Raw genomic sequence first — 25,743 nt, 5'->3', positions numbered from 1 at the left:
GACCTCATGGCTTGGCTGGGGTCACTGAAAGGAGTAACCTAAGAAAGCGCGGAGAACGCAGGAGGCGCCTGGCGCTGCAGCCTCAGCCGCGGCGTCTTTCCCACCCGGGTTCCCCGCTTTCCTCCCCGCCCGGGGCTCGCGCTTCCGTCCAGTGAGGCGGGGCAGGCCGGGGGTTGCCAGTGCTGGAGCCGCCCTGGGGCCCGCGAGCGGCGGAGACGCCCCCTCCTTCCGCTGCCGGGCGGTGGCTGCGGGGGCGCCAGCGGGCATCCCGGGAATGCGGCGGCGCGGCCCGGGAACTGGAAGAAGCGGGCCCGACCCCTCCGCGCGCGGATTCCCCTCATTCCAGCCGCGTGACGTGAGGGGCGGGGCGGACACTGCGGCCGCGAAGCTCCGCCCCGCCCTCTGGCCGCGCCCCCACAGGCTCCTGCCACGCCCCCGGCCCGAGTACCCCACGCCTCGCCCGGCAGGAAGAGAGCTGAGCTTCCGGTAGGGGCTCTCTTGACTCTCTACCCCGACTTCTGGGACGCTCCCCACCCCTGGGCGGGCTGGAGGCTGGATCCCCTCCTTGCTCCCTCTAGATTATTCTTGTTTTGTTTTGTTTGGAGACGGAGTTTCGCTCTATCGCCCAGGCTGGAGTGCAGTGGCACAATCTTGGCTCACTGCAACCTCCGTCTCCCGGGTTCAAGCTGATTCTCGTGCCTCAGCCTCCTGAGTAGCTGGGATTACAGGCGCCCACCACCACGCTCAGCTAATTTTTTTTTTTTTTTTTTTTTTTTTGAGACGGAGTTCACTCTTGTTGCCCAGGCTGGAGTGCAGTGGCACGATCTCGGCTCACCGCAACCTCCGCCTCCCGGGTTCAAGCGCTTCTCCTGCCTCAGCCTCCCGAGTAGCTGGGATTACAGGAATGCACCACCATGCCTGGCTAATTTTGTATTTTTAGTAGACAGGGTTTCTCCATATTGGTCAGGCTGGTCTCGAACTCCCGACCGCAGGTGATCCGCCCGCCTCGGCCTCCCAAAGTGCTGGGATTACAGGCATGAGCCACCGCGCCCGGCCAACGCTCAGCTAATTTTTGTATTTTTTAGCAGAGAGGGGGGTTTCGCCATGTTGGCCAGGCTGGTCTCGAACTCCTGAACTCTGATGATCCGCCCGCCTCGGCCTCCCAAAGCGCTGGGATTATAGGCGTGAGCCACCGCGCCTGGCCCTCCCTCTAGATTTTAAACCTGGGGGCACTGCAGCGGGCGTCTCCTCCCGCCCTCCCCCGCCTCTGCCCGAGACGCCCCCATTCCCCCTCCCCCGCTCCCACTCCCCCACCAGCTGGTGCCCCCGCTCGAGGGTCCCCAGGGCCGCCGCCCCGGCCGGGCTGTTGTTGCAGTAACAAGCCTTCCCCGCAAGGATCCAGCCCGCACCTGCCGCAGCCTCGCCCTCTCCCCAGGGAGCGGGGTCCGCGAGCTGGGGGTGGGGCGCTGGGGCTTTGGGTCCCCGCTCTGCCTACCCCACCAGGGCGAGTCTGTGTCCGCCGTTGTGTTGGTGGAGGAGGCAGGTGCCTGCAGACGCGCCTGAGGCTCTCCCTACCGGGTCGGAAGCGTGGCCCACGGCCTGGCTCTCCGTAGGCCTCTGCTCGCAAGCAAGTGAGGAATGAGCGTCCGGCCGAGGGAAGGCGGCGGGTGGGGGCGGCGGGGTCTATAGGGGGTCTGGGAGGTGCCTTCGCGCTCTATCTCAGGCCACCCAACGGCCCTTCTAGGCCTGTGTTAGCGTCATGTTAGGGATGAAGAACAGAAGCCGAAACGTTAAGTGACTTGCTCAGAGTCCCACCGCGAGGAAGAACCAGCCCAGCCTTTTGCAGGCTCTAGACGTCCCCGCCCCTGCCCGCGGTGGGATCTGAGGCAAGATTCGCCCCAGGCGTGGGAGGGCGGGGCTGCCGAGGCCGGTTCGGAGGTGGGGGGCGTCCCGGAGATCCGGAGGGACTAAGCAGGGAGGGAGATGCGCCGGGCGCGGTGGCTCACGCCTGTAATCCCAGCACTTTGGGAGGCCGAGGCGGGTGGATCACCTGAGGTGAGGAATTCGAGACCAGCTTGGCCAACATGGTGAAACCCCGTCTCTACTAAAAATACAAAAATTAGCCGAGTGTGGTGGCGCACGCCTGTAATCCCAGCTACTCGGGAGGCTGAAACAGGAAAATCGCTAGAACCTGGAAGGCGGAGGTTGCAGTGAGCCGAGATCGAGCCACTGAACTCCAACCTGGGAGCCAGCGCAAGACCCCGTCTCAAAAAAACAAAAGAAAAAAGGAGAAAGGGAGGAGATCTGGGCCCAGAGGCGAGTGGGGTGTCCCGGGTGGGGAGAGGCTGTGGGCCCCAAATGCCGTGGGCGGGGGGAACGCGAATTTCCCAGAGGGGGAACTGAGCCCTCCAGAGAGGCCGGGGACTCCGCGCGCTCGGCCAGGGCACCCGTTGGCCGTCCCTGTCCCTGGGGCGCGCGCTCCGTGCTGACGAGGAAACCAAGATCTTCCTGGGTTCGAGGCTGGGGCCAGGCCCCGGCGCGTGTGGGTGGACGGCGTCCCGCACGGAGAAGGCTCAGCCCGCCCGGCGCGCCGGCCGTATTTGGACATTGGTTCTATTTTTAACTTTCCCGGGACTCGAGTTCGGGGGTTGGGGGAGGAAAATCCTGCTTCCTCTGGGACCCGCAGGCCTCGGTGCCCGCCCAGCGCCCGGGCCCGCCGCGGAGTGTCGTCCCAGGCCCGGAAGTGAGTTCCGGGTCGGTGTAGACGCGGCGGCCGCGCGGATTCCGGGCTCCACCCTGGTGCCAACGGCGTCCCTCCTGGAAAACCTGACTCAAGCGGAGCCCGCCCCGCCTGCCTCCGCCCCCGCCCCCGCCCCCAGCCCGCGGACCCCTCCCTTGACACCCCCACCTCCACCAACCCCACCTGGAGGGGACCCCAGCCCTGCCGCGGAGGAGGCGGAGGAGGCCGGGAAAGCCCCGCGCTTCAGGGGCCCGGGTGGGGGCGGTGCGGGGGGCGGGCCCTCCCTCGCTGACGCCGCCGCCACCGCCGCCAAGCCCGGGACCCAGAGCGCGGGCAGCGGAGCGGGCGCCAGGCCGGCGGGGCAGGATGCGCTACCGGGCGTCGGTGAGCCTGGGGGCGGCAGGGCAGGGCGGGGGGTCCCGGGCGCCCCTCCCCACCTCGCGGCGTCGCCTCGGCCTCGCCAGGAAGCGGGCGTGGCCCAGGAATTCCGGGTGGAAAAACGTCCCGGGAAGTTGCAGGGGGGAGGAGGCCGAGGCGGGGAGGGCCGCGCGGGACGCTCGGACCCCGGGCCGGATGAGGAGCTGCCGGGGACGCCTGAGAACGCGGAGACCCCTGACCCGAGGGCGAGGGGGCGGGGACCGCGGCCGGATTTGGCAGCCGTTTCGGCGCGAGATTGGAGCGGGGCGGTGAGGACAAGCCGGGGAGGGGCAGGCCCCCGGCCCGGCCCGGCCCGGCCCGGCCCTGAGTGACGCCCCAGGCCAGAAATCTGGGCCTTTAGTGGTCAGAGGACACCGGCAGCCCCTTCGGGATCCACCCCCAATCACCACCGCCTTGTTCTTCTCTGACCCTGGATACTCTGGGTGTCCATTTTCTGGAGCCCTGAGACCCTGTTTGAAGAGGGATCCATCTCAGCCCTGGTTGTGGGGCGAGGGTCTTGCTAAGCCTGTACCACCCTCCACGCTCCAGTAGGACCCAGAGGCAGCTGGGCTTTCCGTGGTAAACCCCCCATCCCCTGAGGCTTCTCAGGACTCAGTGGAGGAGGTGCCTGGGGAGCCCAGCAGCTGGAGGAAAGGGAGTGGCCCCAGCCATGCGAGGGAGGCCCCCCCTTCTGGAGTGGGTGGCTGAGCCCAGCTGGGGTGGGAGGCCCTCGGGGAGAACCCCTCTGGTGTAGTCTGCGAGTAACCCCTTGCTTGGTGCTAGACGCTCTACCCGTGGAGGTGTGGGTGGGTCCGGGTGGGAGAGACGGCCCCACCCTGCCTGCAGAATTGACCCTGAGCCATTTGTCCTCCAAAGCACCTGTCACACGTGGCTCAGAGTTAAGGGACCTGAGGTCACCTGGTCTAACTCAACTCCTCCTCCTTGAGGAGGAAGCAACCCAGAGAGAGGAGGGGATTGGTCCAAGCTCAACAGAGCAGTCTTTCTGCTATTGCAAGGAGTTCCTTCATGTGACCCCCCTTTCTCCACCCAAAACCAGCACCTCCCGGGTTCTGCCCTCTGGTCCTGCCTGTGTCCGGGTCCCAAGCGGTTCACGTTGTCTCTATTCTGTGCCCGCAGCCTCGGCGATCCCTGTGCTACCACACCGGGACCCGGGCCCTCCGCACCCGGCCCACCACACTCAGACCCTCCGAACCCAGGCCTTCCGCACCCATCATGCTCATGTCCAGCCCTGAGTTCACAAGCCCCTACGTTCCCTCTCGTTCCCTCTCGGTCCCACAGGCGCAGTGGAGAAGTGGCCTTGCCCCGCCGCCGATGACTCTGACCCTCTTCTGTGGCCCATTCTCTGCAGGCCCTGGGCAGTGACGGGGTTCGGGTGACCATGGAGAGTGCGCTGACCGCCCGTGACCGGGTGGGGGTGCAGGATTTCGTGCTGCTGGAGAACTTCACCAGCGAGGCCGCCTTCATCGAGAACCTGCGGCGGCGGTTTCGGGAGAACCTCATCTACGTGAGGCCCTTGTGGGGAGACAGCAGGGGTGCTGGGGTCACAGACACGGGTGGGCGGAGGCGGGGGAAGGAGACACAAGGGGTCACCGGGATAAACTTTTTTTTTTTTGAGATGGAGTTTCACTCTTGCCCAGCAGCTGGAGTGCAGTGGCGCGATCTTAGCTCACTGCAACCTCTTCCTCCCGGGTTCAAGCAATTCTCCTGCCTCAGCCTCCCGAGTAGCTGGGATTACAGGCATGCGCCACCACGCCCAGCTAATTTTGTATTTTTAGTAGAGACGGGGTTTCCCCATGTTGGTCGGGCTGGTCTCGAACTCCCGACCTCAGGTGATCCACCCACCTCTGCCTCCCAAAGTGCTGGGATTACAGGCATGAGCCATCGCACCCGGCCCGGGATAAACTTTTGACCCTCTTCCCCTGACCCAGACCTACATTGGCCCCGTCCTGGTCTCTGTCAACCCCTACCGGGACCTGCAGATCTACAGCCGGCAGCATATGGAGCGTTACCGCGGCGTCAGTTTCTATGAAGTCCCCCCTCACCTGTGAGTGACCCCACCCCCTCTGGGAGCAACCCCTCTGTCTCCATGTGAGGTGACCCCGCCCAACCTTTACTCTAAAATGATCCTGGCCTCCCTCGCCACATCTGTGAGGAATCCCACAGTTTCTCAACCCCCAGTGACCAGAGATGAATGTCACAACTCAACTCCATCTGGGTGGGACTCAGTCCCTACTCCGACTCACACCCATGACTTATTCCCCAACTGGGAGTGGCCCCCCAATCTTAGTGATCTCTGAACCCCACCTGTGAAGACCCCCCCAGCCCTACCTGTGAGTGACTCCAGCCTCCACCTAAGTGACCTCCAGACTCCCACCTGTGAGATCCTCAGTCCTCCCGCTGGCAGCGATGCCCATTCTCAGCTGTGACGGATCTCCCGTGGCCCACACCTGCGAGGGACCGCCAGTCCCCATCCTCAAGGGTGTATTCAACTCCCACCCACGAGAGGACTCCACCCCAGATGTGGGAGTGGCACTCCCGTGGGGCTCCGCTTGGCCCCCCTCCCCGAACTCCCTGACGAGCCTCTGCCCCAGGTTTGCCGTGGCTGACACTGTGTACCGAGCATTGCGTATGGAGCGTCGGGACCAGGCCGTGATGATCTCTGGGGAGAGCGGGGCAGGCAAGACGGAGGCCACCAAGAGGCTGCTACAGTTCTATGCAGAGACCTGCCCAGCCCCCGAGCGCGGAGGTGCTGTGCGGGACCGGCTGCTGCAGAGCAACCCGGTGCTGGAGGTGAGGGGCGGGGAGAGAACAGGGAGAGAAGGCCAGGGCGGGAGGGGAGGGGCAGGGAGAGAAGGCCAGGGCGGGAGGGGAGGGGCAGGGAGAGAAGCCCAGGGCCGGAGGGGAGGGGGGGGGAGAGAAGCCCAGGGCCGGAGGGGAGGGGCGGGGAGAGAAGCCCAGGGCGGGAGGGCAGGGGGAGAGTGCCAGGTGTCCCTCATACCCCCGTCCACTGCTAGGCCTTTGGAAATGCCAAGACCCTCCGGAACGATAACTCCAGCAGGTTCGGGAAGTACATGGATGTGCAGTTTGACTTCAAGGTACCATGGATGTGTGTGTCGTGAGGATTCCCATTCAGTAGGCTCTACATGTGTTAAGCACCTCCTAGGTACCAGGGACTATTTCAGGTGCTGGAATTCCAGCAGTCAAACAAAGCAAACGAAAATCCTGCCTTCCAGGGAGATAAACAATAAACAGGGAAATTGAGGCCGTGGCAGAAAATAAAACACAGTAAGGAGTTGGGGGGCAGGTGCGGTCGTATTAGGGTAGGCCTCACTGAGAAAGTGGCATTTTAATAAAGGCTTGACAGCTGGGTAGGGTGGCACATGTCTGTTGTCCCAGCTACTCTAGAGGCTGAGGCAGGAGGATCACTTGAGGCCAGGAGTCCAAGGTTACCCTAAGCTATGATCATGCCACTGTACTCCAGCTTGGGCTACGGAGTGAGAATCTGTTTCTAAAAAAAAATAAAAAATAATGGTTTGATGGAGACGGAGGAACAGGCTGTGCAGGTGCCTGCCAGGCAGTGGGAAGGGCCAGGACAAAGGCCTGAGATACGAGGGTGCTGGAAGTGTTGCAGGACAGCACGGAGGCCCCAGCGGCCAGAGAAGAGAGCAGGGGCCCAGGAAAAGAGAGAGGGCACACGGTGCAGGCCGTTTTGGGTTGTTCCAAGAACTTTTTTTTTTTTTTTTTAAACTCTGAGTAGAAGGGGAGTCATCGGGCTGGGTGAGGTGGCTCATGCCCGTAATCTGAGCACTTTGGGAGGTTGGGGTGGGTGGATCACGTGAGGTCGGGAGTTCAAGACCAGCCTAGCCAACATGGTGAAACCCTGTCTCTACTGAAAATACAACAATTAGCCAGGCATGGTGGTGTGTGCCTGTTGTCCCAGCTACTCAGGAGGCTGAGGCAGGAGAAGCACTTGAACCCGGGAGGCGGAGGTTGCAGTGAGCTGAGATCGCGCCACTGCCCTGCAGCCTGGCCCTGGGAGTTCGAGGCTACAGTGAACTGTGATTGCGCTACTGCACTCTAGCCTGGGTGAAAGAGCAAGACCCTGTCTCCAAAAATAAAAAATAAAAACATGATTTTGGCTGCTTCACTGGGAGATTGGGAGTAGATGAATAGATGGTGGGGGAAGCAGGCTAAGCAGGGAAACCGGTTAGGAGGCTGATGTCATCGTGTAGGTGACAGGTGACAGTGGCTCAGACCAGTGTGGTGCAGTGGAAGTGGTGAGCAGTGATTGGATTCTGGATGTTTTAAAGGTTAAGGCAGCAGGATCAGCTGCCTGATTGGATGTAGGGTATGGAAGAAAAACAGGCTTCCAGGAGGACTGCCAAGTCCTTGGCTTGAACAACGAGAAGGATGTAGTCACCACTGACCAAGGTGGGCAGACACTCACAGGAGCTCATTTGAAGAGGGAGAAGGTCCGGTGTTCAGCTTCAGGCCTGTTGAATTTGTGATGCCTGTCAGGCAACCAGGTGGAGCCGCCAGGTCGATGGAGTTGAATCTCCCCATTTCCTAGATGAAGTAACTGAGTCCAGCGTGGGTGGCGTGCCTGAGCCCACACAACTAGTGGCAGGGCTGGAATTGGCGCCCAGGTCTGGCTGCCAAAGCCCAGGAGTGCAGGGGAGAAGAGGGGCAGGTGGGTCCTTTTCCCAGTCCCCCTGACCCAGCCTCATGCCCTGCCCTGCCCACAGGGTGCCCCCGTGGGTGGCCATATCCTCAGTTACCTCCTGGAAAAGTCACGAGTGGTGCACCAGAATCACGGGGAGCGGAACTTCCACGTCTTCTACCAGCTGCTGGAGGGGGGCGAGGAGGAGACTCTTCGCAGGCTGGGCTTGGAACGGAGCCCCCAGAGCTACCTGTACCTGGTGAAGGTGAGTGGCTGGCGGGCAGGGCAGGTGCCACCCAGGGATCCGGTGCCACCCAGGGATCCGGTGCCAGGGCTGGCAATGCAGCTGTGCCCCTCCTCCAGGGCCAGTGTGCCAAAGTCTCTTCCATCAACGACAAGAGTGACTGGAAGGTCGTCAGGAAGGCTCTGACAGTCATTGATTTCACCGAGGATGAAGTGGAGGTGAGGCCTCTTCCGGGACCCTCCCTTTCCTCCTGTCACACCCCCAAAATCACCTTTTTTTTTTTTGAGACGGAGTTTCATTCTTGTTGCCCAGGCTGGAGTGCAATGGTGCAGTCTCGGCTCACCGCAACCTCCGCCTCCCAGGTTCAAGCAATTCTCCTGCCTCAGCCTCCCGAGTAGCTGGGATTACAGGCGCCCGCCACCACACCCGGCTCATTTTTTTGTAGTTTTAGTAGAGACAGAGTTTCAGCCTGTTGGCCAGGCTGGTCTCGAACTCCTGACCTCATGATCCTCCTGCCTCAGCCTCTCAAAAGTGCTGGGATTACAGGCGTGAGCCACTGTGCCTGGCTTCATTTTTTTGAGATGAAGTCTCGCCCTTTCATCTAGGCTGGAGTGCAATGGTGTGATCTCAGCTCACTGCAACCTCTGCCTCCCAGGTTCAAGTGATTCTCATGCCTCAGCCTCCTGAGTAGTTAGGATTACAGACACCTGCCACCACACCTGGCTAATTTTTGTATTTTTAGTAAAGATGGGGTTTTGCCATGTTGGCTGGGCTGGTCTCGAACTCCTGACCTCAGGTGATCTGCCCACCTTGGCCTCCCAAAGTGCTGGGATTACAGGCTTGAGCCACCGTGCCCGGCCCACCCCCAGAATCACCTTCCATCTTTTTTGACAGAGTTTGCATCACCAGGTGAGTGCAGTGGCCGATCTCGGTCATGAAGTCCGCCTCCTGGGTCACCTTCCACCTTTAACACCCATTCCCACTTCCAGCCCCTTCTCCTCTCCGACACTTCACCACCCACCCCTGCGTGGCCATCCACTAATTGCCCTCTTGGGGCTCTTGGCCCCTCTCACCCCCTCCTGCCCCTGGCCTGCTCCCCCAGGACCTGCTGAGTATCGTGGCCAGCGTCCTTCATTTGGGCAACATCCACTTTGCTGCCGACGAGGAGAGCAATGCCCAGGTCACCACCGAGAACCAGCTCAAGTATCTGACCAGGGTGAGCAGGGCGGGCAGAGGGCAGCGGGAGGACACCAGGGGCAGGGGCTAGGGGTGCACCCTCACTTCGTCCTTGCCTGCCCTTGCCAGCTCCTTTGCGTGGAAGGCTCGACACTGCGAGAAGCCCTGACACACAGGAAGATCATCGCCAAGGGGGAGGAGGTGAGGCCAGGCCCTTGCCCTTGGGTGTGGAGGAGCAGGTGTTCCAAGGCAGCCCCTACTCCCATCACTCCCCTTCACGTGGTCCCCTCAGCAATGCTGGAGGGACAGAAGGAAGGCTGCTCAGAGAAGCAGAGTGAAAGCTGGGTGTGGTGGCTCACGCCTGTAACCTCAGCACTTGGGGAGGCCGAGGTGGGCAGGTCACCTGAGGTCAGGAGTTCGAGACTATGTTAGCCAATGTGGTGAAATCCCGTCTACTAAGAATACAAAAATTAGCTGGGCGTGGTGGCAGGTGCCTGTAATGCCAGCTACTCGGGAGGCTGAGGCAGGAGAATCGCTGGAACCTGGGAGGCAGACGTTGCAGCGAGCCAAGATCATGGCATCAGAGCTAGACTCTGTCTCAAAACAAATAAGCAGCACAGTGAGCTGGGCAGGGTCACATAAGAAGAGAGTAACAGTCCCGCTGGAACCGGACTCCCACCTCGAGAATGAGGCCTCCTATCCCTCTACCACCTTCCCTCTGGGGTGGCCACCTGTCCTCCTGAGGTCCCACTACAGCACCCCTCCCCACACCGCAGGCTCGCTGGAGCTGGGAATGCAGAGTGGTGACGGCTTCCTGGTCCGCCTGCGTCTGGGGGCAGGTGGGAGGCACGGGCTCTGTGGCATTCATCTCCTTGCCTCACGCTGCGCCCACAGCTCCTGAGCCCGCTGAACCTGGAGCAGGCCGCCTACGCGCGAGACGCCCTCGCCAAGGCTGTGTACAGCCGCACTTTTACCTGGCTTGTGGGGAAGATCAACAGGTCGCTGGCCTCCAAGGTGAGGGCTTGGTCCACACGGCTCTCGAGGCAGGAGGGAGGGCCGTCGGCGAGGTGACGGGGGCTGCGGGGTGGGGCTGGCACGCGCGGGGGCCCACGCCTTCGGTTGAATGACTGCCTTAGGATGCGGAGAGCCCCAGCTGGCGGAGCACCACGGTTCTCGGGCTCCTGGATATTTATGGCTTTGAAGTGTTTCAGCATAACAGGTCAGTGCCACCTTTCCCCCGTCTCTTCTCCTGGTCTCCTGTCCTGCTCCCTCTCTTCTGTCCCCCAGCCTCTCATTCCTGCCCCGTGATTCCCCAACCAGCTGGGGGCTGTCTCTGTGTTTCTCACCTCCTGTGCTCCGGGGCCTCGTCCAGCTTTTCCCCTCTCTCTGTCCCCGCTGAGCCACTGTGAGCTCTTCTCCTTCCTTACAGCTTTGAGCAGTTCTGCATCAATTACTGCAACGAGAAGCTGCAGCAGCTCTTCATCGAGCTCACGCTCAAGTCAGAGCAGGAGGAGTACGAGGCGGAGGGCATCGCGGTGTGTGCTACCCTGAGGGCACTCTCCGTGGGCCACGGGGAGCCTGGGCATCGGGGCCCCTGGGAGAGGGTGCCAGGACCCCACAGTGATGCCTTCCTTCCCTTCTGCCCCTCAGTGGGAGCCCGTCCAGTATTTCAACAACAAAATCATCTGTGATCTGGTAGAGGAGAAGTTTAAGGGCATCATCTCGATTCTGGTGAGTCCTCTGCGACTCCAAGGCCTCGTGCTGGAGGCTGGGTGGGGGGATGTCCCCCATCTCCGTTCTCTCCAGGCTGGTCCACAGAGGGCCAGAGTTTGGGGCTGAGCAGAGACAGGGCAGGGCTGTGAATGGAGGATGGAGGGAGGTGCCGCCCCGTTGGAAGCTCTCTGTGGAGGCTCCCTGTGATCTGCCCCTCCCCTGTGTGTGTGCCTCCCAGCACAGTGACCCCAATCCTCTGTGCGCTCTGGCCTGTCCCCCATACGTCCTTCCCCCTGTGCCACACCCCCCAGGATGAGGAGTGTCTGCGCCCCGGGGAGGCCACGGATCTGACCTTCCTGGAGAAGCTGGAGGATACTGTCAAGCACCATCCACACTTCCTGACGTGAGTGGGGCTGCGGGGCTGCTGGGCGCGAGGACTCACTTGCAGCAGAGCCTGCGGAGTGCGGGAGTCCCTCCACCATCACAAAACACCAGCCGCAAGGAGGTGACCAGGGAAGGTGCTGAGTTAGGGACCCCTCACGTGCGTCCAGAAACTAAGAAGCTCAGCCAGGAACGCTGACACGCCTGGAGTCCCATCTATGCAGAAGGCTGGGGCGAGAGCATCACTTGAGCCCTGGAGTTTTGAGGCTGCAGTGAGCTAGGATCAACCCACTGCACTCCAGCCTGGGTGACAAGAGCAAGACTCTATCTCAAAAAAAAAAAAAAGGAAAAAAATAATTAATTAATTTTTTAAAAAAGAGAAAAAAGCTGGGCGCGGTGGCTCACGCTTGTAATCCCAGCACTTTGGGAGGCCGAGGCGGGCGGATCATGAGGTCAGGAGATCGAGACCATGGTGAAACCCCGTCCCTACTAAAAATAAAAAAATTAGCCGGGCGTGGTGGCGGGCGCCTGTAGTCCCAGCTACTCAGAGAGGCTGAGGCAGGAGAATGGCGTGAACCCGAGAGGCGGAGCTTGCAGTGAGCCGAGATTGCGCCACTGCACTCCAGCCTGGGCGACAGAGCGAGACTCTGTCTCAAAAAAAAAAAAGAGAAAGAAGGCCAGGTGCAGTGGCTCATGCCTGTAATCCTAGCACTTTGGGAGGCTGAGGCGGTTGGATCACCTTAGGTCAGGAGTTTGAAACGAGCCTGGTCAACATGGTGAAACCCAGTCTCTACTAAAAATGCAAAAATTAGCTGGGTGTGGTGGCAGGTGCCTATAATCCCAGCTACTCGGGAGGCTGAGGCAGGAGAATCGCTTGAACCCTGGAGGTGGAGGTTGCAGTGAGCCGAGATCACGCCATTGCACTCCAGCCTGAGCGACAGAGTGAGACTTCAACCCAAAAAAACAAAAAACAAGACACTAGTAGCCTGGCTTCCTCCCTATTCTTTTTTGAGAATGAAACTTGCTAAGATTTTTCATCTTCCGTTTTTGGAAATTGCTTTTTATTGAAGGAATCCTCTGAAGTGGGAAGAGGTAGCAACAGGAACAGCGCCTCTGTCCAGCACGGTCTGACACGCGCTGTGCACGTCGTCGTTTCACCTGCAGCCGCTCCTTGAGGGGTTCTTGGTGTTTTCTCACTGAGACTCTAAGAGGCGAAGTCATTTCCCCAAAATTAGCTCTCATCTAGGTTGCCAAGCTGGGGTCAGTCCCAGGGCTGTTGAATGCCAAAGCCATGAGTATTTTTTGCATCATAATATATTGAAAATCTGTTTCTGGATGGGCGCGGTGGCTCCTGCCTGTCATCCCAACACTGTGGGAGGCCTAGGTGAGTGGATCACCTGAGGTCAGGAATTCAAGACTAGCCTGGCCAACATGGTGAAACCCTGTCTCTATTAAAACTACAAAAATTAGCCAGGCGTGATAGTGGGCACCTGTAATTCCAGCTACTTGGGAGCCAAGAGAACTGCTTGAACCTGGGAGGCGGAGCTTGCAGTGAGCTGAGATGGCGCCACTGCACTCCAGCCTGGATGACAGAGCGAGACTCCATCTCAAAAAAAAAAAAAAAAGACTTGTTTCTAGGAGTCTCTCTGAATCTCTTCGGGTTTAGGGGCTGCCTGATTCATTAAATAACAAATACTAAAAACTTGTTTCTGATTATAAAAATAATATTCCTCATTAGAACAAAGCTGGATTGTGCGCAAAAGCCACCTGTGATCCTGTCACCAGAAGGCCATGGCTGTTAACTGTGTGAGGCACTTCCCTCCTGCCTTTTTCTATGCATTTTTTTTTTTTATAGTCGAGAACTTCTTGTGTCTGAAGCTCAGGGTAATGCCATATCCTGCGCATTTTCCTGTATCATCAAACAGAACATCTTCCTCAGAACGCTTCCTGGAGCAGCTCTGACCCACAGATACTCCCCTCTCTCACCCAGCCCTTCGGTGCCCCTGGCCAGCCTCCCAGGTTTCTGCTGAAATCACAAGGCTGCCACAGACATCTCCGTGCCTTCAATCTTTGTCCGTATCTCTGGTTAGCTGCTTGAAATAGTTCGTAAAAGTAGCAAATGGGCGAAAGGGTATAAACACGCCTAAGACTTAAGTGCTCTCTTGGGGCAGCAGATTCCAGTCTGAAAAGTAGTGGGCAGCTCACCACCCCCTTCTGAGCAGAGCCCGCAGCGGCCGGAAGCAACGAGAGTTGCCCTCCCTGCAGCGCGCCCTGGCCGTCAGGAGGCCCAGGTCCCGGTCCTGGCACTGTGTGGCCCTGGCCAAGGCCATCTACCTCACTGAGCCTCCCTGGTACACTCTGAGCAGGGAGGCCACTGGCCCTGCCTGGCCTGCCTCGGTGACCCAGCCCTGGGGGCGCACCTGCTTTTTTTTTTTTTTTTTGAGACGAAATCTTGCTCTATCACCCAGGCTGGAGTGTAGTGGCGCGATCTCGGCTCACTGCAACCTCTGCCTCCCAGGTTCAAGTGATTCTCCTTCGTCAGCCTCCTGAGTAGCTGGGACTACAGGCGCCCGCCACCACGCCTGGCTAATTTTTGTATTTTTGGTAGAGACGGGGTTTCACCATATTGGCCAGGCTGGTCTCGAACTACTGACTTTGTGATCTACCCGCCTCGGCCTCCCAAACTGCTGGGATTACAGCCGTGAGCCACTGTGCCTGGCCTGGGGTGCACCTGCTCTTCACTGGGCAGCTGGTTCCTGCTCCTGAGGCCCTTTCAGCAGGCAGAGGGCTTGGCTCAGGCCGGCAGCCATCTGCAGCTTCCTCCCTGTCACCCCCAGGCACAAGCTGGCTGACCAGCGGACCAGGAAATCTCTGGGCCGAGGGGAATTCCGCCTTCTGCACTATGCTGGGGAGGTGACCTACAGCGTGACCGGTGAGGATCCTGGGGCTGTGTCCCCACAGGGGCCTGCAGGGAGGCTCTGTCTCACCTCACATCTGCTCTCCCCTCCCAGGATTTCTGGACAAAAACAATGACCTTCTCTTCCGGAACCTTAAGGAGGTGAGGAGGACCTGGGGAGGCCAGGGTGGGGGTGGGGATAGCCCACAGCTCTGTACCTGTGTCCAGGAGCCTGTCCTACCTGTCCCTGTGCCCCACCCTGACCCTGGCTCTGCCCACACAGACCATGTGTAGCTCGAAGAATCCCATTATGAGCCAGTGCTTCGACCGGAGCGAGCTCAGTGACAAGAAGCGGCCAGAGACGGTGAGGAGGTGGTGGGACCGGGTGCGGGGGTGCGTGCGCCCAAGTGTGCGTGAGGACCTGCGTGAGCCTGGGAGTGGGCAGCGTGCGTGTGAATGTGTGTTGGAGCCTGTGCACACATCTGCAGGTGTCTGTAGGGGGCTGCCTTAGGTGCTTCTTTGCCTACTTTTTTTTTTTTTTTTTTTTTTTTTTTTTGAGACAGAGCCTTGCTCTGTCGCCCAGGCTGGAGTGCAGTGGTGCAATCTTGGCTCACTGCAACCTCCACCTCCTGGGTTCAAGCGATTCTCCTGCCTCATCCTCCCGAGTAGCTGGGATTACAGGCGCCCACTACCACGCCCGGCTAATTTTTTGTATTTTTAGTAGAGACAGGGTTTCACCATGTTGGCCAGGCCGGTCTCAAACTCCTGACCTCAGGTGATCTACCTGCCTCGGCCTCCCAAAGTGTTAGGAATACTGGTGTAAGCCACCATGCCCGTCCCTGTTTGCCTGCTTGTGTGTGTGTGCTGTGTCTGTAGTGGAGCCGTGTGTCTTCAGTGTGGGCTGTCTCTGTAGGGGAATCCGTGTGTACGTCTGTTTCTGTGGGTGCCCATATGTTGACAGCTGTCTCTGTGTGGCTGCTGTCATGTGTCCACCCACTCAGCAGACATTTATAGCAGACGCTGCCAGGCACTGAGGTACCACAGTGAGTGGGTGTGCCTGCAGCAATGTGCACAGGGTGCTTTGCAAACTTAGAAGAGGGAACAGCAAACAGCCTGACAGGGCGGAAGGGGTGAGGGATTGGGGAGGCTCCTGGAGGAGGAAGCATTGGAGATGACTTGGGAATGTCAGGTGAACCTATAGTGAGGGCCCAATCCGGACACAGAGAGTCTAAAAAGGCCATGAGGTGAGTGGGAAAGCGATGGCATCAAGGAGAAGGACCGGGAAAGGCAGGCATGGCCAGGGTGCCAGATGCAGGGAGAGCTCCAGCGAGCTGGAGGCGGAGGTACGGCTGTTGGGCTTGGCAAGAAGAGGGTCGGGGAGCCCCAGAAGAGTGAGGTCAGTGAGTCCATAGGGAGGTGGAAGCCAGACTGCCTGGCAGGGAGGGCATGCAGGCGACATGCTGCCCGGGGTCTGGCTTCCTGCACCCCTGCCCGCTGCTGCTGTCCACTCCACCCTCTCCCAAAGCGCCCACATCCTGCTAGCCCTAGCGTCTCCCTGCGAGGATGCCTACACACCCTCCCGCCCAGGCGTCTCCAGCAAGCCACAGACTCGTGTATCTCATCCTCTTCCCCTAGATGGCCCTAGGCACCCTAGATCCCACTGGTCTATAACAAACAGGCCCTTGGTCTGCCCTCCAGGCTTTCTCCTTCTCTCCCTAACTCAGGACAGGGATTACTCAGTGCCCCAGCCCAGAAATCTGGGTGTCATCCCTGGTTCTTTGTTTTTGTTTTGTTTTGTTTTGTTTTTGAGACGGAGTTTCGCTCTGTTGCCCAGGCTGGAGTGCAGTGGCGCGATCTCGGCTCAGTGAAACCTCTGCCTCCTGGGTTCACGCCATTCTCCCACTTCCCACTCCCAAGTAGCTGGGATTACAGGTACCCGCCATCGTGCCTGGCTAATTTTTTTATTTTTGTAGAGTTGGGGTTTCACCATGTTGGCCAGGCTAGTCTTAAACTCCTGACCTCAGGTGATCCGCCCGCCTCGGCCTCCCAAAGTGCTGGGATTACAGGCGTGAGCCACCGTGCCTGGCCCCGGCCCCCTCGTTCTTTTCTCTTGTCTCCCCAGTCCAGCCACTGGACAGCCACTGGATCTTGCCAGAGTACTTAGCAGCTTCCCCTCAGTCCTTCCCTGTAGCCAGTGCACCTGCCCCTCCTCCTTATCCTTTAAAGCTCAGCAGAGTGTCCTTTCCAGAAGACGTCACCTGGTGCCCCTACCCCTCAGACTGCATGAGTTGTTCCTTTATGAGGCTCTCAGAACCCCCAGGCATACACCTGCTACTCTCGGACCACACGGGATTGTGAGTCTTTGCCAAGGAGTGTGTTCTCCGCCAGGCCTGAGATCCTTCCAAGTCCCGCAGAGCAGCATACCCAGATAATAGCTGAATGCGTAGCATGGGATACGCTGTTTAGGAATGCAGCCCTGAAGTTCTAGAAAGAAAAAGAAGGGCCACTAAAGGGAGGTGTAGCATTGAGATTGCTGGGAGACCTGAGCAGGAGTTTTAGGCTGGAGTGAGGCTCGTAGACTGAGATCTCTCGCCCAGCCAGAGGGGTAAGGGGTGGAGTCTGGCCCCCTCCTCTCCTGCGAGGAAGGTGTAGGAGGAATAAGGACCAGGCAGAATCAGGGGCTGCTGCTCGCATCACCAGCCGGGGGAGTGGGGTACTCGCTGCTGGGGTCAGCAGCTTTAGCCCAGCTCCGGCCAACCTTCCATGCCTCTTGGCTCACCAGGTCGCCACCCAGTTCAAGATGAGCCTCCTGCAGCTGGTGGAGATCCTGCAGTCTAAGGAGCCCGCCTACGTCCGCTGCATCAAGCCGAATGATGCCAAGCAGCCCGGTAGGCCCCTCCCACGGGGGACTTCGGGGCCGGGCCTCCCCTGCAGGAGACAGGCTGTCAGTGCCAGCCCGCTGACCACGGCGCTCCCCCTACCCCAGGCCGCTTTGACGAGGTGCTGATCCGGCACCAGGTGAAGTACCTGGGGCTGATGGAGAACCTGCGCGTGCGCAGAGCCGGCTTTGCCTATCGCCGCAAATACGAAGCTTTCCTGCAAAGGTGGGGGCAGGTCTGGCTTGGTGCCAGGGAAGGGGAGCGGGAGGGTAGGAGCCCCTAGGTCCCATGAGGGCAGACAAGGGTTCTCGGCCCCATTTTAGAAATGCGGCGGCCCTGGGCTGCCCTTGGTGGAGGCCCTTGGTGCTGCGGACCTGACATCAAGCTGGGTGGAAAGAATACCCGGCTCCCCTAGGCCGTGCCCTCCAGGACACCCGGTCAGGGGTACAGGAGGCCTCCGTCCACGTGCCGGGCACCAGAGGCAAACAGCAAGCCTTGTAGGGCAGCTTCCAAGGGGCTCCGAAAGGGTGGAGCAGCTTTGTGGTTCTTCTGAGTCGGGGGTCTGGGGGGTCAAACTGTGAATTCCATCTCTGCCGCTTTCTAGTTAAATGGGGGCAGTGACCGAGTGAGCCTCCTGCGAGCTGTGAACGAGTCAGTGGGAGCACGCAGCAGGTGCCCAGAGAAAGCTGATTTGGGTCCCCAGGGCAGGCTGCTGACTGGGGTGGGGGCCGCGTGCATTCCTGCCCCTCCTGTCCCCAGGTACAAGTCACTGTGCCCAGAGACGTGGCCCACGTGGGCAGGACGGCCGCAGGATGGGGTGGCTGTGCTGGTCCGACACCTGGGCTACAAGCCAGAAGAGTACAAGATGGGCAGGTGGGTAGTGCCCGTGCCGGGTGCCTGTGGGGAATGGGAGTGGCAACCCCGGGCTGATCACTGCTGCTCTCCCAGGACCAAGATCTTCATCCGCTTCCCCAAGACCCTGTTTGCCACAGAGGATGCCCTGGAGGTCCGGCGGCAGAGTCTGGGTGAGAGAGAGGCCTACGCCTCCTGCTGCACAGGGTCCCTTCTGGGAAGCAGGGAAGTCACTCCCTTGGGCTCCTTCTCCAGGGAGTCCACCCCTCCCTACCAGCTCCAGCCCCAAGCCCGCCATCCCGCTCGCCGACCCCCCCTTTTCCGGGCAGTCCCCACATTCATTCTTCTTCACGACTCTCCTCTTGTTCGCTGGTTCCTTCAGCCACTCTCCCATTCATGCCATTCATGGAGCGCAGACAGCACCAGGCTCCCAGCTGGCTCCCTGCGCTCTGGCCAACTGCCTTTCTTTCCCAATCACAGCCACAAAGATCCAAGCTGCCTGGAGGGGCTTTCACTGGCGGCAGAAATTTCTCCGGGTGAAGAGATCAGGTTCGCGGGCCCATGGGTGTTTAGGAGGGGCAGGGTCTGGGGCCGGGGGGGCCACCATGGTAAGAAGATAGAGGTCAGGCATCTGTGGTCTCCGCGACAGCCATCTGCATCCAGTCGTGGTGGCGTGGAACGCTGGGCCGCAGGAAGGCAGCCAAGAGGAAGTGGGCGGCGCAGACCATCCGGCGGTGAGTGCCAGGGTGCCTTGTGGTGGCTGCAGAGCAGGGCGTGTGGGGGGTTCACCGCCAGGCCCCTCACCCCCAACCCTGTCTGGCCCCCCACCCCAGGCTCATCCGAGGCTTCATCCTGCGCCACGCCCCCCGCTGCCCCGAGAATGCCTTCTTCCTGGACCATGTGCGCACCTCTTTTTTGCTAAACCTGCGGCGGCAGCTGCCCCGGAATGTCCTGGACACCTCCTGGCCCACGCCCCCACCTGCCCTGCGTGAGGTCTGTGGGCGCCCCCTGCCAATTTAGGGGCCATCAACGTACACAGCAGAAGGGTCTGATTTCTTGGGGCCAAAGGATCGGTCAGGGAGGGCTCACGGTGGGCCCGGACCAGAGCTGAGCAGTGAAAAGTAAGGTCTTTTTTTTTTTTTGAGATGGAGTCTCACACTTTCGCCCAGGGAGTGGCGCGATCTTGGCTCACTGCAACCTCCGCCTCCCGGGTTCAAGCAATTCTCCTGCCTCAGCCTCCCGAGTAGCTGGGATTACAGGCACCTGCCACCATGCCCGGCTAATTTTTTGTATTTTTAGTAGAGATGGGGTTTCACCGCGTTGGCCAGGCTGGTCTTGAACTCCTGACCTCGGGTGACCTACCCACCTCGGCCTCCCAAAGTGCTGGGATTACAGGTGTGAGCCACCGCGCCCTGCCGAGTAATTACGGTCTCTTGACTCAGGAGTGGAAGCGTCTCCAGATGGAGGGGGCGTTGCTGGGGTAGCATATGTTCGATGTTTTCAGAGGGAAGGGCCCAGGGTGTCCAGGGGCTCTGACCTCACTGTTCCCCTCAGGCCTCAGAGCTTCTGCGGGAGTTATGCATAAAGAACATGGTGTGGAAATACTGCCGGAGTATCAGCCCTGAGTGGAAGCAGCAGGTATGGAGAGCAGGGCTGGGTGAGGATGAGGAAGTGGAGTCAGGGAGCTGCAGGCCTTGCTCAAAGGGTGTCCGCCTGGAGGGCATTTACCCCGGTCTACCGTATTTACCGTGGTCTACCGTATTTACCCCATTCTACTGTATTTACCCCGTCTACTCTATTTACCCCAGTCTACCTTATTTACCCCGGTCTACCCTATTTACCCCAGTCTACCCTATTTACCCCAGTCTACCCTATTCACCCCCTCTATCGTATTTACCCCGCCTACCATATTTACCTCGGTCTACCGTGTTTACCTCAGTCTACTGTATTTACCTCAGTCTACCGTATTTACTCCGGTCTACTCTATTTACCCTGGTCTACTGTATTTACCCCATCTATCATGTTTACCCCGGCCTACCATATTTACCTCGTCTACCGTATTTACCCCGCCTACTGTATTTACCTCGGTCTACCGTATTTACCCCAGTCTACTCTATTTACCCAGGTCTACTCTATTTACCCCAGTGTACCATATTTACCCCGGTCTACCGTATTTACCCTGGTCTACCGGCGACCTCAGTTGGATGCCAGGCCCTGCTGGGCCTGGTGTAGGAAGTGGACACTGGAGTACATTTGGGGTGGCCAATAGGGTTCATATCGTGGGCCAACTGCCCTTGATCGGTAGAGACTGCTCAGAACCTTGTGTTGAAAAGTCTGCGTCTTCACTCGGGTCGATTGGTGATGTCTGCCCTGATTACAGGCATTGGTTGATGTGCCATGTTTTTGCCAACTCGGTATTGGATGATGCTAAAAGATCCGCCCAGCATAGATAATCTCCAGTAACCTTGAGTGTTAGTGATCTGCTACTACAAGACCCCAAGCTGGAGCTGAGTCTCAGGGCCTCATGGGGTGGGGAAACATTACCAAGGCCGGTTTCAAAACCCGACAGTGCCTTTGTGACCTCGCTGGGGAGTGCTTGGTGGCAGCAGAGGGTCAGGAAGTGGGGGGTTGATGGGCGTGTAGGGGGCAGGGCTCAGCCTCCTGGTGCTGAGCCAGAGAGGGGCCAGCAAGTGGGTGAGGGAGGCTGTCTCAGGTCCTAAGGCTGGCTCTGCCCCCTGAGATGGTGCCCCCACCATGACACTCTCCTCACTCCCCTTGTCTCCTCAGCTGCAGCAGAAGGCCGTGGCTAGTGAGATCTTTAAGGGCAAGAAGGATAATTACCCTCAGAGTGTGCCCAGGCTCTTCATCAGCACTCGGCTTGGTGAGCCCCTGAATTTCCAGCACTCAGACCTTTCGTCATCGTCCTGGTCCCCCGTTGCCTCCGCTGACCTCCCTCCCCGCCATCTGAGTTGCAGGTGCAGATGAGATCAGCCCCCGAGTGCTGCAGGCCTTGGGCTCTGAGCCCATTCAGGTAAGAGCCTGACCGCAGCCCTGAGTCCAGCAGCATGGTTCTGCTGCCCAGGAGCTGGAGGCAGGTCAGGGCATGGGCGGAGCCTCAGGAGCTTCTCCCCGAGCCCCTTCAGCCTGGCCTCTGTCCCCAGTATGCTGTGCCTGTCGTGAAATATGACCGCAAGGGCTACAAGCCTCGCTCCCGGCAGCTGCTGCTCACACCCAACGCCGTGGTCATCGTGGAGGACGCCAAAGTCAAGCAGAGGATTGATTACGCCAACCTGACCGGTCAGCCAGGGTCCAGGGCTGCAGGGGGAGGGCCCCTGCTCTGACACTCGACCTCTGATCTTTGCCCCCTCCCCTCAGGAATCTCTGTCAGCAGCCTGAGCGACAGTCTTTTTGTGCTTCATGTACAGCGTGAGGACAATAAGCAAAAGGTGCCCTTTTGTGGATGGGGAGGGGTGGGGGGGGATAGGGGGATGGGGGGTGGATGAGGAGGTGGGGTAGATGGGGGAATGGGGGTGTGGGGGTGGATGGGGAGGTGGGAGGGTGGATGGGGAGGTGGGGCAGGGATTCCTCGAGTTCTGGGCAGGGCCTGACCCCTCCTCCTGCCTGGCCCCCCAGGGAGATGTGGTGCTGCAGAGTGACCACGTGATTGAGACACTGACCAAGACAGCCCTCAGTGCCGACCGCGTGAACAACATCAACATCAACCAGGGCAGGTGAGGCGTGGGCAGCACCCGGAGACAGGGCGGGGGGTGGCGAGGGGGCTGTGTGGGCACCCAGGGACAGGGCGGGGGTCCACCTTAGGGTTGGGGGTCTGTCTCCGTGGAAAAACCCTCACCCACCCCGTCCCCCAGCATCACGTTTGCAGGAGGCCCCGGCAGGGATGGCACCATTGACTTCACCCCCGGCTCAGAGCTGCTTATCACCAAGGCCAAGAACGGGCACCTGGCTGTGGTGAGTGGGGCCTGCTTTCCCGCTCCTGGCCTGGCTGCGATTGCCACGCCTTCCTCCCCTCACCATGGGCCTTCATCCAGAGGCCATCATACCACCTCTTCCATCCCCTGGCCCACCCATGAGGGCCAGAGAGAGGGGCCGTTCGAGCCCCTCAGTGCAGAAAGTTGTAAAGGTGGCAGCACGGTGGCTCATGCGTGTAATCGCAGCACTTTGGGAGGCTGAGGCGGGTGGATCACCTGAGGCCAGGAGTTCGAAACCAGCCTGGCCAACATAGCAAAACCCATCTACTAAAAAAATACAAAAGGCCGGGTGCAGTGGCTCACGCCTGTAATCCCAGCACTTTGGGAGGCCGAGGCGGGTGGATCACCCGAGGTCAGGAGTTCGAGACCAGCCTGGCCAACATCATGAAACCCCATCTCTACTAATAATATAAAAATTAGCCTGGCGTGGTGGTGCACACCTGGAATACCAGCCACTAGTGGGGACTGAGGCAGGAGAATTGTTTGAACCCAGGAGGTAGAGATTGCAGTGAGCTGAGATCATGCCACTGCACTCCAGGCCTGGGGAACAGAGTGAGATGCCATCTCAAAAAAAAAAAGGCCAGGCACAGTGGCTCACACCTGTAATCCCAGCACTTTGGGAGGCCGAGGCGAGCGGATCACCTGAGATCTGGAGTTTGAAACCAGCCTGACCAACATGGAGAAACCCCATCTCTACTAAAATACAAAATTAGCCGAGTGTGATGGTGCATGCCTGTAATCCCAGCTACTCGGCAGGCTGAGGCAGGAGAATCGCTTGAACCCAGGAGGTGGAGGTTGCGGTGAGCCGATATTGCACCATTGCACTGCAGCCTGGGCAACAAGAGCAAAACTCCGTCTCAGAATATATATATAAAAAGCTTGGTGTGGTGACGCACGCCTGTAGTCCCAGTTACTCAGGAGCCTGAGGTGGGAGGATCACTTGAGCCCAGGAGGTTGAGGCTGCAATGAGACCCAAGATCTCACCACTGCACTCCAGCCTGGGTGACAAAATGAGACCCTGTCTCAAAAAAAAAAAGGGGCAGCACGGCAATGCAGGGAAGATACAGGGTGACTGGGGGTGCCAGGAGGGAGGACAGGCTCACTCTGGCCAGGGCGGTGGGCATTCCTATGGGAGTCAGGTCTGAGTCTCCAGGATGGAGACCGCTAGGCCCCCACCACTCCTGCCTGCATCGAACTCATGAATCTAAGCGCTGGGGCTGGGTGCGGTGGCTCACGACTGTAATCCCAACTCTTAGGGAAGCAGAGGTGGGAGGATAGCTTGAGCCCAGGAGTTCAAGACCAGCCTGGGCAATATAGCGAGACCCCATTCTCTATAAAAAGGGGGAAAAAAGGACGAATAAAAAAGTCTGAGTACCGGGGCCCCCCGTCTGCTCCCCTCACCACTTGGGTGTCTCTCTCTGCCCCCGCAGGTCGCCCCACGGCTGAATTCTCGGTGATAAAGGCGCCCGCTGGACCCTCCCAACTCCCAACGCTTTGCTTTTCTCCCCCTCCCCCTCCCAGTTACCAAAGACTCGAGCTTCCAGACAGGGACCCAGGGATACCCAGAAGCTCACCTGCAGTCCCCCACCTCCTGCTCGTCCCTCTCTTGAGGGAGCAGCAGGGGCCAGGAGCTGCCCCAGGAGTGGGCCAGGCCGGGCCACAGCAATAGGAAAGCCAGGGCCAGAGCAAGCCATGCCAGCCCTACTGCCGATGCCAAATATTTGAGAGAAGGGAACTTTTGCTGAGGTTTTCTCTGAGGTTTTTTTGATGCTTTATAGGAAACTATTTTTTTTAAAAAGCCATTTCCCACCCAAGGACACACTGGATGTGTTTTCCCTGACTCCAGCGGGGAAAGGAATGTAGCCGAGAGGTTGTGTGGGCTGGGCTCTGGTGCCCTCTTCCCTGGCCCGGCCACCTCTCCTCCTGATTACCTTGGCACCTTGTCTGTCTGTCTGCCTGCCTGTCTCCCTGCCTGCCCATCTGCACCTGCTGCAGCCCACTCTGACTTCCATCTGGGGGCTGAGACCACCCTTGCCTGCCCCCTTCTTTCTGCCTTAAGAATGTCCTTTTAGGCTGGGCACGGTGGCTCACACCTGTAACCCCAGCACTTTGGGAGGCCGAGGTGGGCAGATCACCTGAGGTCAGGATTTCGAGACCAACCTGACCTACATGGAGAAACTCCGCCTCTAGTAAAAATATAAAATTAGCCGGTCATGGTGGTGCACGTCTGTAATCCCAGCGACTCGGGAGGCTGAGCCAGGAGAATCGCTTGAACGCGGGAAGTGGAGGTTGCAGTGAGCCAAGATTACACCATTGCATTCCAGCCTGGGCCACAGAGTGAGACTCCTTCTTAAAAAAAATAGAATGCCCTTTTACTGTCCTCATCATCCCAGTTTGAGGCCATGCTGGAGTGGGGAAGGCCATCTTAGACCATAGAGGTTGGAAGACGCTGAGAGATCATCCAGCCCAGCCCCTTGATGTTACAGAGCAGAAGACAGACGCCCAAACAGGAGAAGGCACTTGCCCACGGTCATACGGCAGGTTGCCACAAAACCAAGACGGCAGCCCTTCCTCAGCATGCCTCACTGCCATTCCCAGAGACAGGGAGCCCCATAAAACCCAGTTCATGTCTTAAGAGTAGATCTGGCTCCTTGACCAGCAGTCAGCCCTGGGAGCCGCCAGGTGGGAAGCGCCTCTGCCTGAGTGCAGGCCTTGGGATGACAGACAGCAACTTGCCCACACACTCGGGCCCACTCAAGGATGTAGGGCCTTTTCTGGCCCCTGACCCCTCCCTGGCGTGGGAGCGTCGGGAAGGGGCTGGCCTTGGGAGGAGCGGCAGGGCCATCACCTCTTTCTGCTGCTTCTCCCCGCTCTTACCCTCGAGGGCCCGGGGGCTGCCCAGCTGCCTCTATGCCCTTCTGGGGGTCTCAGCCCACTGCTGACACTTCTGCAATCCAGAGAAACACTAAATAAAGCAATACATGTTTGCCAATGTGGTCTCCTTGTGACTATTAGGAAACGAAGAGGGCCCCTGGGAGGCAACCAAGGGCCTCGTGTTGCAGGTTTTTCTTGAGACAGTCTTGTTCTTGTCACCCAGGCTGGAGTGCAGTGGCATAATATTGGCTCACTGCAACCTCCGCCTCCCAGGTTCAAGTGATTCTCCTGCCTCAACCTCCCGAGTAGCTGGGACTACATCATGCGCCACCATGCCTGGCTAATTTTTGTATTTTTAGTATAGATGGGGTTTCACCGTGTTGGCCAGGCTGGTCTCGAACTCCTGACCTTGGGTGATCCTCCTGCCTTGGCCTCCCAAAGTGCTGGATGACAGGCATGAGCCACTGCGCCCGGCCACCTCTCGTTCAAATTCTGTTGCAAGTGACAAACCCAGTCCAAACTGGCTTGGGCCAAAAAAAGGATATTTATGAGCATTAGCACCTTAGTCCCAGGGTAAGGCTACTTCCAGGTGCTCACACACTGTCAGGAATGAGTCTGGAACCATCGTCTGGCTGAACCTTCCTCTACGGTGGCTTCTTTCCCAAGCAGATTCTCACCTGGAGGTGGGGTGGCAGCAACAGCCACCCACAGCTCCAGGCTTTCATTCTGTCAGTTCAGCATTGGAGGCAGAAAGAGGAAGTGCCTCTTTCCCAAAATGTGAAAGTCTCAGCTGATTCTCAGTGCAGCACCTTGAATGAGATACCCACCCTGACCCAATCACTGTAGCCAGGGAGAGGAGTAGATTCTGATTGGTCAGGCCTGGAGAAACCATAGGACCAAG

The 25,743-nt window shown here is 59.1% G+C and overlaps 1 protein-coding gene across 8 annotated transcripts in view; it reads left to right on the top strand.

The window, feature by feature from the left end:
- MYO1C (myosin IC) overlaps window positions 1-24,960 on the top strand; it is a 56,312-nt gene extending 31,352 nt beyond the window's left edge. For 5 of the 8 annotated variants that reach the window (XM_058431362.1, XM_058431363.1, XM_058431364.1 and 2 more), the window contains 24 exons: window positions 4,527-4,682; window positions 5,107-5,222; window positions 5,770-5,968; window positions 6,193-6,273; window positions 7,924-8,103; window positions 8,202-8,300; window positions 9,185-9,298; window positions 9,388-9,459; window positions 10,153-10,272; window positions 10,395-10,477; window positions 10,688-10,793; window positions 10,909-10,989; window positions 11,283-11,374; window positions 14,190-14,284; window positions 14,364-14,410; window positions 14,532-14,612; window positions 17,031-17,136; window positions 17,235-17,352; window positions 17,887-18,000; window positions 18,076-18,152; window positions 18,460-18,528; window positions 18,629-18,713; window positions 18,813-18,972; window positions 19,534-20,211. In XM_058431362.1, coding sequence (XP_058287345.1) covers window positions 4,527-4,682; window positions 5,107-5,222; window positions 5,770-5,968; window positions 6,193-6,273; window positions 7,924-8,103; window positions 8,202-8,300; window positions 9,185-9,298; window positions 9,388-9,459; window positions 10,153-10,272; window positions 10,395-10,477; window positions 10,688-10,793; window positions 10,909-10,989; window positions 11,283-11,374; window positions 14,190-14,284; window positions 14,364-14,410; window positions 14,532-14,612; window positions 17,031-17,136; window positions 17,235-17,352; window positions 17,887-18,000; window positions 18,076-18,152; window positions 18,460-18,528; window positions 18,629-18,713; window positions 18,813-18,972; window positions 19,534-20,211 — 3,129 coding nt within the window. Of the gene's footprint in view, window positions 1-2,992; window positions 3,125-4,526; window positions 4,683-5,106; window positions 5,223-5,769; window positions 5,969-6,192; window positions 6,274-7,923; window positions 8,104-8,201; window positions 8,301-9,184; window positions 9,299-9,387; window positions 9,460-10,152; window positions 10,273-10,394; window positions 10,478-10,687; window positions 10,794-10,908; window positions 10,990-11,282; window positions 11,375-14,189; window positions 14,285-14,363; window positions 14,411-14,531; window positions 14,613-17,030; window positions 17,137-17,234; window positions 17,353-17,886; window positions 18,001-18,075; window positions 18,153-18,459; window positions 18,529-18,628; window positions 18,714-18,812; window positions 18,973-19,533; window positions 20,212-20,766; window positions 20,861-20,954; window positions 21,011-21,140; window positions 21,277-21,354; window positions 21,426-21,612; window positions 21,711-21,848; window positions 21,949-23,398 lie in introns of those variants that run through there. The other 3 variants (XM_032137856.2, XM_032137859.2, XM_032137858.2) reach the window with 2 other exon arrangements.
- The last annotated feature ends 783 nt before the right edge of the window (window positions 24,961-25,743 follow it).

Source organism: Hylobates moloch, unplaced genomic scaffold (assembly GCF_009828535.3).
Source record: "Hylobates moloch isolate HMO894 unplaced genomic scaffold, HMol_V3 SCAFFOLD_19, whole genome shotgun sequence".
In the NCBI taxonomy this organism is placed as follows: Eukaryota; Metazoa; Chordata; class Mammalia; order Primates; family Hylobatidae; genus Hylobates; species Hylobates moloch.
The sequence above is the reverse complement of the archived record's forward strand: the minus strand, read 5'-3'. Positions and strand labels throughout refer to the sequence as shown.